Source organism: Anolis carolinensis, unplaced genomic scaffold, assembly GCF_035594765.1.
Source record: "Anolis carolinensis isolate JA03-04 unplaced genomic scaffold, rAnoCar3.1.pri scaffold_13, whole genome shotgun sequence".
NCBI lineage: Eukaryota > Metazoa > Chordata > Lepidosauria > Squamata > Dactyloidae > Anolis > Anolis carolinensis.
In genome coordinates this window covers 14,771,523-14,786,799 of record NW_026943824.1, presented here as the reverse complement: position 1 = coordinate 14,786,799, position 15,277 = coordinate 14,771,523, and the positions used below count along the sequence as shown (strand labels likewise).

The 15,277-nt window shown below is 45.3% G+C and overlaps 1 protein-coding gene across 1 annotated transcript in view; it reads right to left on the bottom strand.

Moving 5' to 3' along the window:
* Nucleotides 1-557: 557 nt before the first annotated feature.
* usp31 (ubiquitin specific peptidase 31) overlaps nucleotides 558-15,277 on the bottom strand; it is a 41,929-nt gene continuing 27,209 nt past the window's right edge. The window contains exons 8-16 of the mRNA XM_003229451.4: nucleotides 14,134-14,245; nucleotides 13,010-13,104; nucleotides 12,048-12,125; nucleotides 11,335-11,464; nucleotides 9,220-9,339; nucleotides 8,899-9,124; nucleotides 8,636-8,794; nucleotides 6,364-6,516; nucleotides 558-3,750 (exon numbers count right to left, since the gene is read on the bottom strand). Coding sequence (XP_003229499.3) covers nucleotides 2,288-3,750; nucleotides 6,364-6,516; nucleotides 8,636-8,794; nucleotides 8,899-9,124; nucleotides 9,220-9,339; nucleotides 11,335-11,464; nucleotides 12,048-12,125; nucleotides 13,010-13,104; nucleotides 14,134-14,245 — 2,536 coding nt within the window. The 3' untranslated portion in view covers nucleotides 558-2,287. The remainder of the gene's footprint in view (nucleotides 3,751-6,363; nucleotides 6,517-8,635; nucleotides 8,795-8,898; nucleotides 9,125-9,219; nucleotides 9,340-11,334; nucleotides 11,465-12,047; nucleotides 12,126-13,009; nucleotides 13,105-14,133; nucleotides 14,246-15,277) is intronic.

Below are 15,277 nucleotides of genomic sequence, written 5' to 3'. Positions count from 1 at the left end.
ACAACTCCCACAATTCCTAACAGCCTCAGGTCCTTTCCTTTTGCTCCTCAGCCGCTTAAGGAAGAGGCCTATGTTGGAAATAGCCTATGTTGGAAATAGCAAACTCCCAAGCCTCTCACTATTTATTTGTTAACGTGTATATTTGTATTCCATGTGTGGGAGGGTTATAGACATGTGATCGTACTGAACATGTTCATGTTCAGGCTCAAGGCTCCATTTTGTATTCACATTTGCATTTAAAAACGTGGATGTTTGATTGTGTGGATATATAATCCGTTGGGCTTGGATGCAGAGACTGTTTTGGACTTCAATATAGAAGTATGCTTATGGATTTTTGTGAGTATAAGTACAATAGAGTCTCACTTATCCAACACTCGCTTATCCAACGTTCTGGATAATCCAAGCCATTTTTATAGTCAATGTTTTCAATATATCATGATATTTTGGTGCTAAATTACAGTAGAGTCTCACTTATCCAACACTCGCTTATCCAACATTCTGGATTATCCAAGGCATTTTTGTAGTCAATGTTTTCAATATATCGTAATATTTTGGTGCTAAATTCATACATACAGTAATTACTACATAGCATTACTGCGTATTGAACTACTTTTTCTGCCAAATTTGTTGTCTAACATGATGTTTTGGTGCTTCATTTGTAAAATCATAACCTAATTTGATGTTTAATAGGCTTTTCCTTAATGCCTCCTTATTATCCAACATATTCGCTTATCCAACATTCTGCCGGCCCGTTTATGTTGGATAAGTGAGACTCTACTGTATTTATTTGTTAACGTGTATATTTGTATTCCATGTGTGGGAGGGTTATAGACATGTGATCGTACTGAGCATGTTCAGGCTCAAGGCTCCATTTTGTATTCACATTTGCACCAGACCTCAGTGGAGGTGGATGCATGTACTTTGCTGTTTGGACTTCAATATAGAAGTATGCTTATGGATTTCAGTGAGTACAAGTATACTTAAAGACTATGGACTGTTGATTAAGAATAATACCCTGTGTACTCAACAGGGAGCCCCCGATGGCGTAGTGGGTTAAAGCCTTGTGACATGAAGGTTGGCTTGCTGACCTGAAGGCTGGCAGGTTCAAATCCAACCCAGGGAGAGCGCGGATGAGCTCCCTCTATCAGCTCCAGCTCCATGCGGGGACAGGAGAGAAGTCTCCCACAAGGATGGTAAAAACATCAAAACATTCAGGTGTCCCCTAGGCAATGTCCTTGCAGACGGCCAATTCTCTCACACCAGAAGCAACTTGCAGTTTCTCAAGTCGCTCCTGACACGAAAAAACACACACACACAGAGAAGCTATATCCTATCTGTGGGCTTGTCCCAAGTCCCTTTGGGGAGATGGTGGCGGCATACAAAAATAAAGTTATTATTATTATATTATTATTATTATTCTGTATCTGAACTCCAATAAGAAATGTGCCTTCACAGCGAATTAATACAAGATGTTTATGAGTAAACAAGATATGTTATTTTTCAAAGAAGACTTTGTTTTTTTATCTCTGAGTGTATATTTTAAACTAAAAGATTTTTAAAGGGGTGTATATGTTTTGGGCAAATGCAACTGCAATTTCAACTTCAAAGAAACAACCATCCTCAGCTAACCAAATATATTTTTGTAGTGCCCTTGGCCCTTGGCAGTTCAAAGACATGGCTCGGGCTGTGGCGCAGGCTGGAGAGCAGCTGTAATCAATCACTGCAATGAATCACTCTGACCAGGAGGTCATGAGTTCGAGGCCCGGCTCGGAGCCTATGTTTGTTTGTCTTTGTTCTATGTTAAAAGGCATTGAATGTTTGCCTATATGTGTAATGTGATCCGCCCTGAGTCTCCTTCGGGGTGAGATGGGCAGAATATAAATGCTGTAAATAATAAATAAATAAATAAATGGCTCTTCAGTTTAACAGCTGAGTTACCTGTGTGCCATTACATGAATGCATGTGAATATAACTTGTTCAAAGAGTTGACTTTTAACAAGGTCATGCTCTTCTTGACTAGTGGTTTTCAAAGAGTAGTCTCCACATATTCATGGAGATTCACAATTGCCAAAAGGATATGTGCCTAGAGACTGGGTGCGGTTATTTTCCAATTTGTCCAATACCTGAGGCTGTTAGGAATTAGAATCATAGAAACATAGAATCATAGAGTTGGAAGAGACCTCACCGGCCATCCAGTCCGAGGAGGAGGAAAACTGTGGGAGTTGAAGTCCAAAACACCTGGAGGGAGGGCCAAGGTTTGCCCATGCCTGATTGAGAGGTTGGGGGCTCACTGAGCCTTGGCGGGGGGCCGTGCGGAGGCAGGAGTGCTGGCGGGGGGCTTGCGAGGGCTGGGCGACGTGGAAGTGGCCTCCAGCGGGGAAGACTTGGATTTCCGGTGGTGGTTCAGGAGCAGCGCGTGTTTGGCGGGCGAAGCCTCCTTGGGCCCGGCGGTGCTGGCATTGGGGCGATCGGACGCCGGATGGGCCCCTCGCTTCTCTGCTTTCTCCTCGGGGAGATTCTTCCCTGCTGCCGCCGCCGCCTTCTTGGAGAGAAGCGTGGTTTTGCCCAGGTCAGCCGAGCGGCGGGTCTCCTTCTGGCGCAGGGCCGACTTGAAGAAGGAGAGTCCCTTCTCGTCCGACTTGCTGTCCCTCTTGAGGCTGGAGCGGGGCCCAGCAGTAGGCGAACGGAGGCTGGCCATAGAGGAGCTGCGCACCTGCCTCCCGTCCGGCGTCCGGCCCTCACTGCTGCCGCCGCCACGTGACTGGCCGATCCGTGGAGAGCCAGTGTTGGCGCTGGCCTTGTCCGAGGCCAGGCTGAGCTTGGAGCCCTCCCGGCTGAGGCTGCGGTCGGAAGTCCTGCCCTTGGTGGAGGGAGCGTGGCCCCGTGTCGAAGAACCCGAATTCCTTCTTGAGGCCGAGGAGGAAGAAAAAGACTTCTGCCTCTGCTGCTGCGAAGAGGGTCCGGTATTTCCGTCGTGGGCCTTGGACTCCTTCCGGGCCTGCCCTGAGGCAGAGGAGCTGTGCCGTCCGCTCGTCCGGGAGGAATCTGGCCTGTTCCGGGCGCGCAAAGCTTTAGAGGGAGGCGGGGGCGAGGAGTTTGACTGGCGCGGCTTCTGGGAGTCCTGTCCAGACGAAGTCGGCCTCACTTTCCTGGAGCTCTTTTCTGGCTCTGAGGCGCGTTTGGAGGGAGCGGCCTTTGGTGGGGTCTCCTCTGGCTTTGCAGAAGGGAAGCTCCTCCCCTCCTTGACAGGAGAGCTTTCGACAGAATCGCTCTGGTCAACAAAGGCGATCTGATTGTTGTTGTCAAAGGGGTCCAAGGCGGAGCCGTTCCTCTCAGCCTTGCCGTGGGAGTCCGCACTCGCTTTGCGCACCGGAGGCTCGTCTCGGAAGACGCCCTCCATGACCGCCAGGGGAGCGCGACCAAGAGTCCGGTGCTCCCGGTGGCCCCCTCCGCTGCTGCCGCTGGGCTCTAGGTGGCTCCCAGAGAGGCTCCTCAGGCTGCCAAAGCAGGAGGTGGAGACCTTGTGGCCCACGGACTCCCCGATGCGCTCCAAAGTGGAGGCCGAGCCGTGGACTGGAGAGTCCCCTGGGAAGCGCGAGGGCGAGTGGGAGCGCATCTGCAGCTTGGCTGAGAGTGACCAGGAGGGGCGGATGCCGTTCTCGCTCACGGCCAAAGGGCTGGTCACCGAGGAGCGGGAGGAGCAGCTCTGGCGCTGGACACTCCTCACAAAGGGCCGTGTGGAGAAGCCACCTGCAGAACGGAAGGGAAAGGTTGGGATGGGGCAGGAACACACACTGCATACAGAGGCAAAACATGCATTCCTCCCTCTTTTCCCTCAGAGCAACATGCTGCTTGGGAATATACACTGAACACTTTGAGGTCTGTATGAAAAAGACCTATACTAAGCTTAGAAAAATCAAGAAAGCACCAACAGGCCTTCTTATGTTGCTAAGCCCTTGATTGTTATTTTAATGGGAGGGTGTTGCTTTTAATGCTTATTGTTATTGGTCATTCAATGCTGAATGGTCTAAACCTTCCCACCATCATGTTTCCAATTTTGTTCAATTTTACTCAGGTCAAAATGTGTTATAATTTGTGCATTTATGCATTATGCTTTACACACCCTCATGGCCCTGCCAGTTATTGCATGGCTATCAGGCGTGGCTGTTGTGGTAATCTCTGAGCGGGTAAGACTCAATTTAACCCTCTCTGGGGGAGATTCCACCAAAAATCAGCAGAGTAGCAAAAGCAAAGCTTTCAAATGCAGCAGTTACTTACACAGGGCGAGCAAAGAGAGGCCTTTGACCATTTACGATTGCAATGGACTGCAGAGTCTCAATAAAAGTTAAAAAAGTATTTATTCAGGTAAAAAGAACATTGTAGATAGAAAGGCTTGGGAGCTGTCTAGTCTACTCTAGACTGGTTTCTAAGGAAAAATAAGAAAGGAAAAATAACAAACATCTAAATAGTTACATCTTGCCAGGAGAAATGGCAGGACGTGTTGTTAGCTTGAAGAATAAAGGGAGAAGACTGAACCAAAATGGTTCCAACCTCATGGTCCAGTTTATTGGGGCCATAAAAGACATTCTGACCAATGGGAAGTTAGTGTCCCTAAAGATTCACATTTCTACTGACTTCAAAGTAAGGGATGTGACTACACAGGATAGAGTGAAACACTGTAAAGCCTGTCTAGGCATGCTTTGGAAACAGGGAAAGGATTCCCTCAATCTAATTCTATCATCTATCTAACTACAGTAGAGCCCCACTTATCCAACACTCGCTTATCCAACGTTCTGGATTATCCAACGCATTTTTGTAGTCAATGTTTTCAATACATCGTGATATTTTGGTGCTAAATTCGTAAATACAGTACTACATAGCATTACTGCGTATTGAACTACTTTTTCTGTCAAATTTGTTGTATAACATAATGTTTTGATGCTTAATTTGTAACATCATAACCTAATTTGATGTTTAATAGGCTTTTCCTTAATCCCTCATTATCCAACATATTCACTTATCCAACGTTCTGCCGGCCCGTTTATGTTGGATAAGTGAGACTCTACTGTACATTTAGACTTGAGTAGTCCAGGATGATTCCCAACAGTGGTCCCTATGGCAATGGGGATGCTGGTTTCAATGTGATATATAACATACTTTGACCTGAGTAAATAGATACTTAATGGTTGTATTGCAAAACAAAAACATATTAGTTTTGAAGAGCAACATTTTCTCTTTCAGATGATACTATTCACAAACATATTCAGGTAGATGCTTATTTAATCATTGGCTTTGAACTTTGGTAGATGTTACCATTTGTGCCAAAAGTGCCCAATTTGAAGAGATCCTGCAGGGCAGTTATAGATGCTGGGTAGTTGCAAATTTGGCCTTATTATGTCATGCACAAGAATAATGCTTGGTCCACATTTCAAGTCCGTATTTTTGTTTGCATGGAAATTGTTGCAGTCTGAATATTGGTCAAAATTTGTCGCAACACATTTTGATGCACACTTTTGAGTCAGCTTATTTATCTGGCTTTTGCACCCATAATGTTAAAATTAATTTCATCGAAATCAGCAGGAAAAAAACTATACATGATTTCAATTTCCTAGCCATTCTTATACATTGAGTTTCAATTTTATTAGACCCCAAAAATGTCATTTTCTTAAATGTTGTCCACTTGCTGACTGACTACCCTTTGGATAAGGGCATCTAGATCAGCAACTACTGCAGGTAGAGACCTCAAATTTTGGGAAACTTAGTTTAACTAAGTTAACTATCCGAACTATCGAACTATCCGAGACCTACTTGCCTTTCGGAAAGCCTGCAAAACCTTTCTTTTCCGACAAGCTTTCGATGGGTGAAAAACTCGAGGCTATGTCTGTTCTTATTGTTATTTTAAAGCTAATTGTATTGTTTTAATCTATTTCCGTAAACCGCTCCAAGCCAAATTGGGAGTAGCGGTATACAAGTCTAATAAATAAATAAATAAATAAATAACACCTGACTGGCGCTACAGCTAAAATTTGAACAAAGTTGGAGAATATGATGGTGAGAACCTTTTTAAATTTTAGACCACTTGGCATAGAATAACCCAGAAGTGAGGCCCATGATTAAGGGAGCACTTGCACTGACCATCACTGAGAACAGATACGGTCTATGAGAAATGAAGAGCAACAAAGGAGGAGCCAGTGATGACAAGAAAGGACTGGCTGAGGCCTCTCACTGCTTCCCTCGTCCCAAGGGGCTGAGGAGGCTGCCATCTCTGTGTCCTGACTCCTGCTTTCCCGTGCCAAGAACCCCCACCTTCACACAGACCAGGCTCAATCACACCATCTCCCCCACTCATCCCCTCCTCCTTACCGTCATCTTCGCTCCTCTCCCCCATCAGCTCCACAGACTCCGAGAGGGAGGCCAGGGAGGTGCGTCGGGAGGAGGCGGCCGAGGCGATGCTGGGCTGCTTGCTCCCGGGGAGCCGGCTGACCCAGTGCTCGCACAAGGAGGAGCTTGTGGATCCTGCGTAGGAAGGAGAAGAAGAAGGGCACTGGGGTCAGGCTACAGCGGGTGCCAAAGGGGTGAGGGTTAGGCGGGAGGGCAGGGGGTTGTGCTGGAGGAAGAGGCTACAGGGACCAAGGGCACCACTAGCTGTGGACATCAGGGTCCTTCTGAGCCTTGGGACATTTAGCAGTGGCACACATACACAGAGGCAACAACCACAAGCCAGTTGCATGCCATTATAAGGGGATCTATTGGGGAAGGTTTGGGGCGAGAGAAGCTCACTAAGGTATGAGGCAGAAAGAGGAGGGAAACCAGGGTGAAGGAGAGAATTCATCAGTGACAGTCTCAGAGTATACATGAAACACCAAGGCAGAGAACAGACTTCTGCTCCCAGACCGTGATTTTGAAAGAGGAAGAGAGAGAGGGAAAAGGAGATCTGGGCTGCTATGCGTTTTCCTGGCTGTATGGCCCTGTTCCAGAAGCATTCTCTCCTAACATTTCGCCCACATCTACAGCAGGCATTCTCAGAGGTTGTGAGGATGTGAGGATGCCTGCCATAGATGCAGGCGAAACATCAGGAAAGAATGCTTCTGGAACATGGCCATACAGTCTGGAAAACTCACAGCAACCCAGTGATTCCGGCCACGAAAGCCTTCGACAACACAAAAAGGAAACCTGTCTAGGCAATGGACCAAGGGTGAGATCTGCACCAGCCGGTCATCTGAGCAACATTTTACCTAAAAGATACTTTTGCAGTAACTTGGATGGGAACTCAGTTCTATGTATTCATAAGATATGCAGATACTTCCTCTCAAGTGTTGTGGCCTATTTCCTTTGCTATGGGAAACAGTGTCCTCGCCCTGTCCAAGGCCAAGAAAATAAATGCTCCTGCTCTCCTTACAGTTCTTACCATATTCCACTGTGTGACAAGATCATTCTTGCCTCCAGGAAAGAAAGACACCATTTTAGCCAAGGGTCACAAATACTGATCCCTGGCAAAAGGGGCAAAGATGTTGACCCTACATATTGGGCAGCTTAAGAAGCATTGAGTTAGCCAACAGCAGCAAGATCTGAATTGGCAAATAATAATAATAATAATAATAATAATAATAATAATAATAATAAGAAGAAGAAGAAGAAGAAGAAGAAGAAGAAGAAGAAGAAGAGGAAAAAAGAAGGTTTGGATCATTGATGTTGCCATCCCAGGTGACAGTCGCATTGACGAAAAACAACAGGAAAAACTCAGCCGCTATCAGGACCTCAAGATTGAACTGCAAAGACGCTGGCAGAAACCAGTGCAGGTGGTCCCGGTGGTGATCAGTACATTGGGTGCCGTGCCAAAAGATCTCAGCCGGCATTTGGAAACAATAGACATTGACAAAATTACGATCTGCCAACTGCAAAAGGCCACCTGACTGGGATCTGCGCGCATCATCCGAAAATACATCACACAGTCCTAGACACTGGGAAGTGTTCGACTTGAGATTTTGTGATACGAAATCCAGCATATCTATCTTGTTTGCTGTGTCATAATAAAATAATAATAACAACAAAAACAACAATAATAATAATTTATGTGTACCCCGCCCTATCTCCCCGAGGAGACTCAATGTAGTTTCCAATAAAAGTAACAAAACGGCTAAGATTCAATGCCGAAAACAGACAATGATAAATCAAATCAAAACAGTGGAAAACAATCCCAAAATAAACTTATAAAACTAAATAAAAATAATCCATAATTGAAGTTCAATGAACATAATAAACATAATATAATTAAATAGTGTGTTTCGCTGAGCTCAGTCATCAGTGATAAACATGAGCCTGCAAGAAAATTATAAGTCTCCACAAAAAAGAATAATAATTAAAATAATTAACATAATAATAATAAAAATCAGAAAACAAAATAAAAACATAAACAAAAGTCCCCACTAGGAGGAACAAAGCCTAAAGTTGAGCATTGGCAGAGAAGTCAGCAAAGGCTCCTGAGAAGCTCCATGTAAGTGACTAGGAGTGAAAAGGCCCTGAAGAAAGTGACAAAAGGCTCAGGAAAATTCAACAGGGTTCGAAGAGAGCTGGGAATTCACTTCTGTCTATTTAGGGGGATATCCCCAGGCCTTCCAACCAGGGAAACCCTCACCTGCCACGGAGCTGTTGGCCGACCAGGAGGGGATGGCAGTGCGCCTCTGGTAGAAAAGGATGTAGGCCGTCTGCTTGCAGACCTCGTTCTCCGCCAGCTGCTGAACCTCGCTGTCATCAAAGCAGTACCAGAGACCATCAATGGAGTTCTTGCAGTATGCTGGAAGGGGAAGACAAGGGCTCAGAAACAAGGTTCCCTGCAAAACAGCACACACACATGCACACACCCATCCTCCATTGAGAAGAGTCCATCTCGGTGGTTACCTGTGTAGTGCCCGCCCTGCATGGTGCCGTGGTGATTGCAGACAGCATAGAGGTCGTAGACAAAGTCCTCAGGGTCCCTGCCCAAGCCATAGGGCCGTCGCCAGGGGGACCAGTGGGAAGGCAGGCTCCAGGAGCTCTGGCTCCGCTTGACCACGTGTGGCGTCATGTCCAGGCCCGACAACGGGAAGCGCACCATGTTCTGCAGCTTCATCCTCCTCTCGCCTTCCTGTGCGGAGCAGGGGAGGAAGCACATGCTGTAACCAATGGCAATGCCAGGGGCTTCACCAAGTCCCGTTTCCTGCCCCGCTAGGCCTCCCTCACCTGCCGGAAGCGCTTCAGGTGGATGATGAGGACATCCGGCAAAGTCCACAAGCTCAGCGTAATGCTTCCCTGCTGAAGCTGCTTGCAGTGTGGGCAGCGCCAGGCGTCATCCGGAGCAAGCTGGGGGCAAAGAGGGTGGTGCTCTCAGGCACAAGGCACACACATACATACAAATATACATACACACATACACAGAAGCTTCACATAGAATTTTTTATCAAAAATATTAAAAACTAGGTATTTTTAATCACAAAAAATGTGAGTCAAGCACTGAAAGGGTTAAATAAGCTAGTGTCGCCCTGAGGAGCATGAGCAGGCCAAAGCCTGATAAGAGTTAATGGGTCAAAGCTAGTTTCATGTACATATGCATGTTAAGAACTGTTTATTTACCTCGATTTAACGCTGCAACAGCAATTCTGATTGTTATTAAGTCAACAATAAGATGTGTTGTCGAAGGCTTTCATGGCCAGGATCACAGGGTTGTTGTATGTTTTTCGGGCTGTGTGGCCATGTTCCAGAAGTATTCTCTCCTGACATTTCGCCCACATCACAACCTCTGAGGATGCCTGCCATAGATGTGGGCGAAACGTCAGGAGAGAATACTTCTGGAACATGGCCACACAGCCCGAAAGACATACAACAACCCTCAACAATAAGACTTTATCTGGTTTTGATTTCTATTTGACATAACTGACACTTAAACTATAAATAGGAATAGTTTTTCCACAATACCTTTGTAAGTGTTGCTAAGTGTATTCCTTTATGTTAAGAACTATACTAACGTAGTGAAAGAGAATATAGGTAGTGGATACCTAAAGTAAAGTATTCATTGCAATATATACTATTAGTAAATGTAAGAGATTCCAGAGGGCTATGATCTATCACTGTTTCTAGTCAAATCCAGTTTAGATTGTTGTTAATACGACACCATAATCCCCTTCTTTTACAGCTTGTATAACAAGTGCCATTAAAAGATGTTTATATAGAAGATAATACATTACCAACGTAGTACCCACACATTATATACCATACTTTCCTTTTTACGTTTCAAAGCTAGTTTCGTCCTGAGGAGTTAATAAGCTAGTGTCGTCCTGAGAAGTGTGAGAAGGCCTGGTGTGAAAAGCTTTGGTGAGAGAAGCCCCAGGTTGAAGGTCTCGTGTGTGAAGCTCCAGTGTAAAAGCTACTATGTGAAGCTCTTGTGTAAGTTCGTTGTGAGAGGAGGCTCTGTGAGAGTTAAGCTGTTTATCTGCATGAGAAAGAAGCTCAGCGTGGAAGCAAAGAAGGAAGTATAAAGAAATTTATTTGTGTTATGGAAACAATGTTTTTGTAAATAATGCAACCATATTTACAAAATATGGTTGCTGTGGCGCAGGCTGGAGAGCAAGCCAGCTGCAACCAGCTGCAATGAATCACTCTGACCAGGAGGTCATGAGTTCGAGGCCCGCTCGGAGCCTATGTTTGTCTTGTCTTTGTTCTATGTTAAAAGGCATTGAATGTTTGCCTATATGTGTAATATGATCCGCCCTGAGTCCCCTTCGGGGTGAGAAGGGCAGAATATAAATGCTGTAAATAAATAAATAATATTATTTTGCTATAAAGAAAAGCCTCCAAAGGAAGAGATAACATTGGTCTGTGTGTTTTTGTTCTTTTTATCACTTTTGGCTGTTGCTGCTGGGTCACGCTGCTGCTAATAAGTTACTCTGTTATACGTTTATGGGGAAGGCATTTTGTTAATAAGCCCACTCACACAACTTTTTTTTCATTAAATTAATAACATAACCAGAACAGCACATACTTCTCTTCTATTTAAGGAAAAATGGCAAAATCTGAAAGAACACTTAAAAATAAAAACATATACTTTAAAGAAGTAGAACCTGAATACCAGCAGTTTGAACTTTCCTTCTGCTAAGGTGGTACCTTCAGCTTTACCGTCAACTCCATACACCACTTACCAGTCCAGTTTCAAGGGGTGAGAAAGAGTCTGCATAACTAGTTGACCCTTTCATCCCACTAAATAACTGATGACACTGCATTTTGTTTTGTGGGAAAGCCTCACGGCCCGTTTAAGAAATACTGGGGGGGGGGGGGGGTGACAATGAGCCTCGCATTTCTCACCTGTTCCTCTTTGGTGTAGAGCTGGAAACACTGGGACAAAGTGCAAGTCTGTGGCTGGTGATGGAGCTCCCTCTGCTGGCGCACGCTCTCCGCATCCGGGATGTACTCCTCTTCCGTGCTCACAAATAGGCTGTAAGAAAGAGAGGGAAGGAGGCACTGCGGGCCCTATAAAACCACCATGGAATCCCAGAGGAAGACAACCCACCACTAAGTGTCCATTGCCAAAGAAAGCCCTAAGAAATCCATGTGGCCGCCATACATTGACTGGGGACTTGAGGGCATACACCTACACACAAAGTTCAATTTGTGAGCCACATCCATGTTTTTTTCCTTGTCAATTTTGCTCTCAATTTTTTCATGGAGAGCCTTCTTTTGGCAGTTTTGTCTTCTGCTCTGCATTGTATTTTTACGGTATTCAGTTTTTGTCTTTTGCACTTTACGCAGTTTTCTACTGTTGACTTCCATCAATGCTGGTTCTTTATTATTATTATTCTGCTAAACTGCTCTTGCTTGGCATCCAGCTCCCAAGCTGGGAGGCAGCAACGTTCACCCTCCAGACCCTTTTGGCAATCCTTCAGGAAAGTGAGGCCAAGGCAAACTGGCAAAGGAGGCTTTGAGCACAAACCTGCTGCTGCCCCAAAGGATTTGCTAGTAGCCCCTCGTCCCGTCCCCCCTCACCCCTGTCATCATTCTCAGATGATCAGGGAACTTACTAGTCTTTTGTCTCTTTGTCCCACTCGACCACCAGCTTCACGTGAGGGGTCCCGCCTTGGCCACAGGACTTCAGAGCTCTGTGGGGAGAAATGTTCAGGTCACCAAATGGCACCCAAAAGACCCCACAGGAAATTCCACAATTCTCTCTCATTCCACCTCTCACCACTCTGTGGTACAAAATACAACACCTACAGAACAGCGACACCTCTACTGGACCCCAATATAGACAGAAGCTATTTTCCTTCTTGGCCAAATACTATGTTGATTTCTACCTTTGTTCCCACAAAAGAAAAATAATCCCTGCCTGCACTGAGATGCCCCTGGACCTCCTCAACTGACAACCGAAGTAACACTTAAGGCAAAATGTGGGCTTCAATAATTATGCCTGATGAAGAAGCCAGTGAAGCTTCACGTGATGCATTTTGTGCCTTTTAGTCAGCCCAATAAATGCTCTGCTATTTTACAGTTTTGGATATTGTTGTCCCTGAATATACACATTTGGGTAGGAACCCCACTGTGGATGGAGACCTCAAACCACTGTGGATGAAGACCTCAGACCACTGTGGATGAAGACCTCAGACCACTGTGGATGAAGATCTCAGACCACTGTGGATGAAGACCTCAGACCACTGTGGATGAAGACTTCAGACCACTGTGGATGAAGATCTCAGACCACTGTGGATGAAGACCTCAGACCACTGTGGATGAAGACCTCAGACCACTGTGGATGAAGACCTCAGACCACTGTGGATGAAGACCTCAGACCACTGTGGGCAGTGGATCATAAAGAGGAGCCAGGGTCAGACTTCAGAGGCAGTTTGAGAGAGCGATGGCCAGACTCCTTTTATTTACTTCGTTTCAAGGAACACAAAGCAGAGCCAAGAAAGAAGAGACGGATAGATGAGCTCCTACCCCTCTGAAGGCAGTCCCAGGCCTCGCCCCAAAGGGAACCTGTGCTCACCGTTCCACCATCAAGTGGCAGAGAGGCCGCTCTTCCTGAGGCAGCAGGTAAGTGATGCCCACCGCACTGACCACCCGCAGGCTGAAGGGACACACCTGCAAGGAATGGATGGGAAGAAGAGACACTCAGCAAGAGATCCTGGAAGCAAGAGACAGGTTTCTATCCATGGCTTCTTTGGGGACTCCACGCAATGGACTCCAAGCCTCACGCATGTCCTTTGGTGAATCTAAGACATGATATGTATGCCTCTCTCACACACAAAGATGAACAGAATGCAATCTGCAAAGCTCACAAACAACAAATGAATGAACTGTTTAGGATCTCATCCTCTTTGGCTCCTCTGCAGTCCTTCTATGCACAAAGCATCAGCAATTTTATGTGTGGCTTTCCCTGCTCCATCACAACTGGACTAATAATAATAATAATAATAATAATAATAATAATAATAATAATAATAATAATAATTTTATTTTTTATACCCCGCCACCATCTCCCCAGAGGGACTCAGGGCGGCTCACAGATATAAAACCAGCATACAGTGGTATCAAATACAAAAAAATTAAAAGGCATAAAATAAAATCACAGTCATTATAAAACACATGATAAAACACAGCAATAAAATCATACAATGGACTGGGCAAAGTGCACTGAGTAAAACTTGTAATTCACAAACTGGACATTTGCAACCAAGGTGGAAATGGAACTGGAAACTAAGCCCAGAGGAAATCTGAAGGAATTACATATGGTGTATTTCTTTTCAGGCAAGGTGACAAGACAACCATATTTAACCCTCTGAAGCAGTGGTCCTCAACCTGTGAGTCCCCGGTGTTTTGGCCTACAACTCCCAGATATCCAAGCCAGTTTATTTATGAAGATAAGGGAGATCTCAACACCTTGGTCTTAATTTTCTGCCCATTTCTTTGGTCCAGATAAAGATATTACCCGGCTGTGATTTTGGAATGGTGCTGGGTTAATTGTTTAAAAGTAAAGCACTTTATGCAGCCATTTGGGAGTAGAAAAGGGAGATGTATACCTCCTGAGGACAGGGCATTACATCCACATTCCCCGCATGAAAGAGAAGACAGCTGTATTGAGGAGCCCCACCCAGACTGCCTCTTTCTTACCTGAAGGCAGGCGGAGGGCCGCAGGAAGTACTGCATCTTCTCCAAGATCTCCTTCTGGAGGAGGTCCCATGGGATTGTCTTCTCAACATGCAGAACAAAGGGCTGTCCAAACCTGCAGAGAAAAGGACCTATCAAGGACCAAAAAGCACTGGCCCACCGTCAACCCAAGCCAAGGAGAGACAGGGCCTCCTTCCTAAGTAACCCAAGAAGAGCAAAGTCCGAGCTGGGAACAATGTGGGGAGTTTTTGGGACAGTTTTCCAATATTCTGAATCTGAAGGGCCAATTCAGGCCTTCTAAGCAGCAAGTCCCAGTGCATTCAGCATTACCACTAATGCATTACTAAGCAGTAAGTCCCGGTGCATTCAGCATTACCACATCTCATGTTGGTGCCAATACAATTTTAAAAACATGCCATGTTAATAACAATAATAATATATTATTATTATTACAATTTAAGAAACATATCTTGTTAATAATATTAACAAATATTAAATAATATTTAAGAAACATGTCTTGTTAATAATATTTATATTATTACAATTTAAGAAAAACGCCATGTTAATAATATGAATAAAAGGTAAAGGTTTCCCCTGACGTTAAGTCCAGTCTTATCTGACTCTGGGGGTTGGTGCTCATCTCCATTTCTAAGCCGAAGAGCCGGCGTTGTCCGTAGACACCTCCAAGGTCATGTGGCCAGCATGACTGCATGGAGCGCCATTACCTTCCCGCTGGAGCGGTACCTATTTATCTACTCACATTTGGATGTTTTTGAACTGCTAGGTTGGCAGGAGCTGGAGTTAACAGCGGGCGCTCAAGCCGCTCCCGGGATTTGAACCTGGGACCTTTCGGTCTCCAAATTCAGCAGCTCAGCGCTTTAATGCACTTCGCCACAGGGGCTCCTTAATAATATGAATACTATTGGGTTATTGTGTGTTTTCCGGGCTGTATGGCCATGTCCCAGAAGTATTATTTCCTGAAGTTTCGCCCACATCTATGGCAGACATCCTCAGAGGTTGTGAGGTATATGGAGAAACTAAGCAAGGAAGGTTTCTTAGGCAGGAAGAAGCCAGGAGATGAAGCTTGCTAGCCTATTCAATCCTAGTCAAGGTGATTAATTACAACATTCACACTGGCCTCCAACTC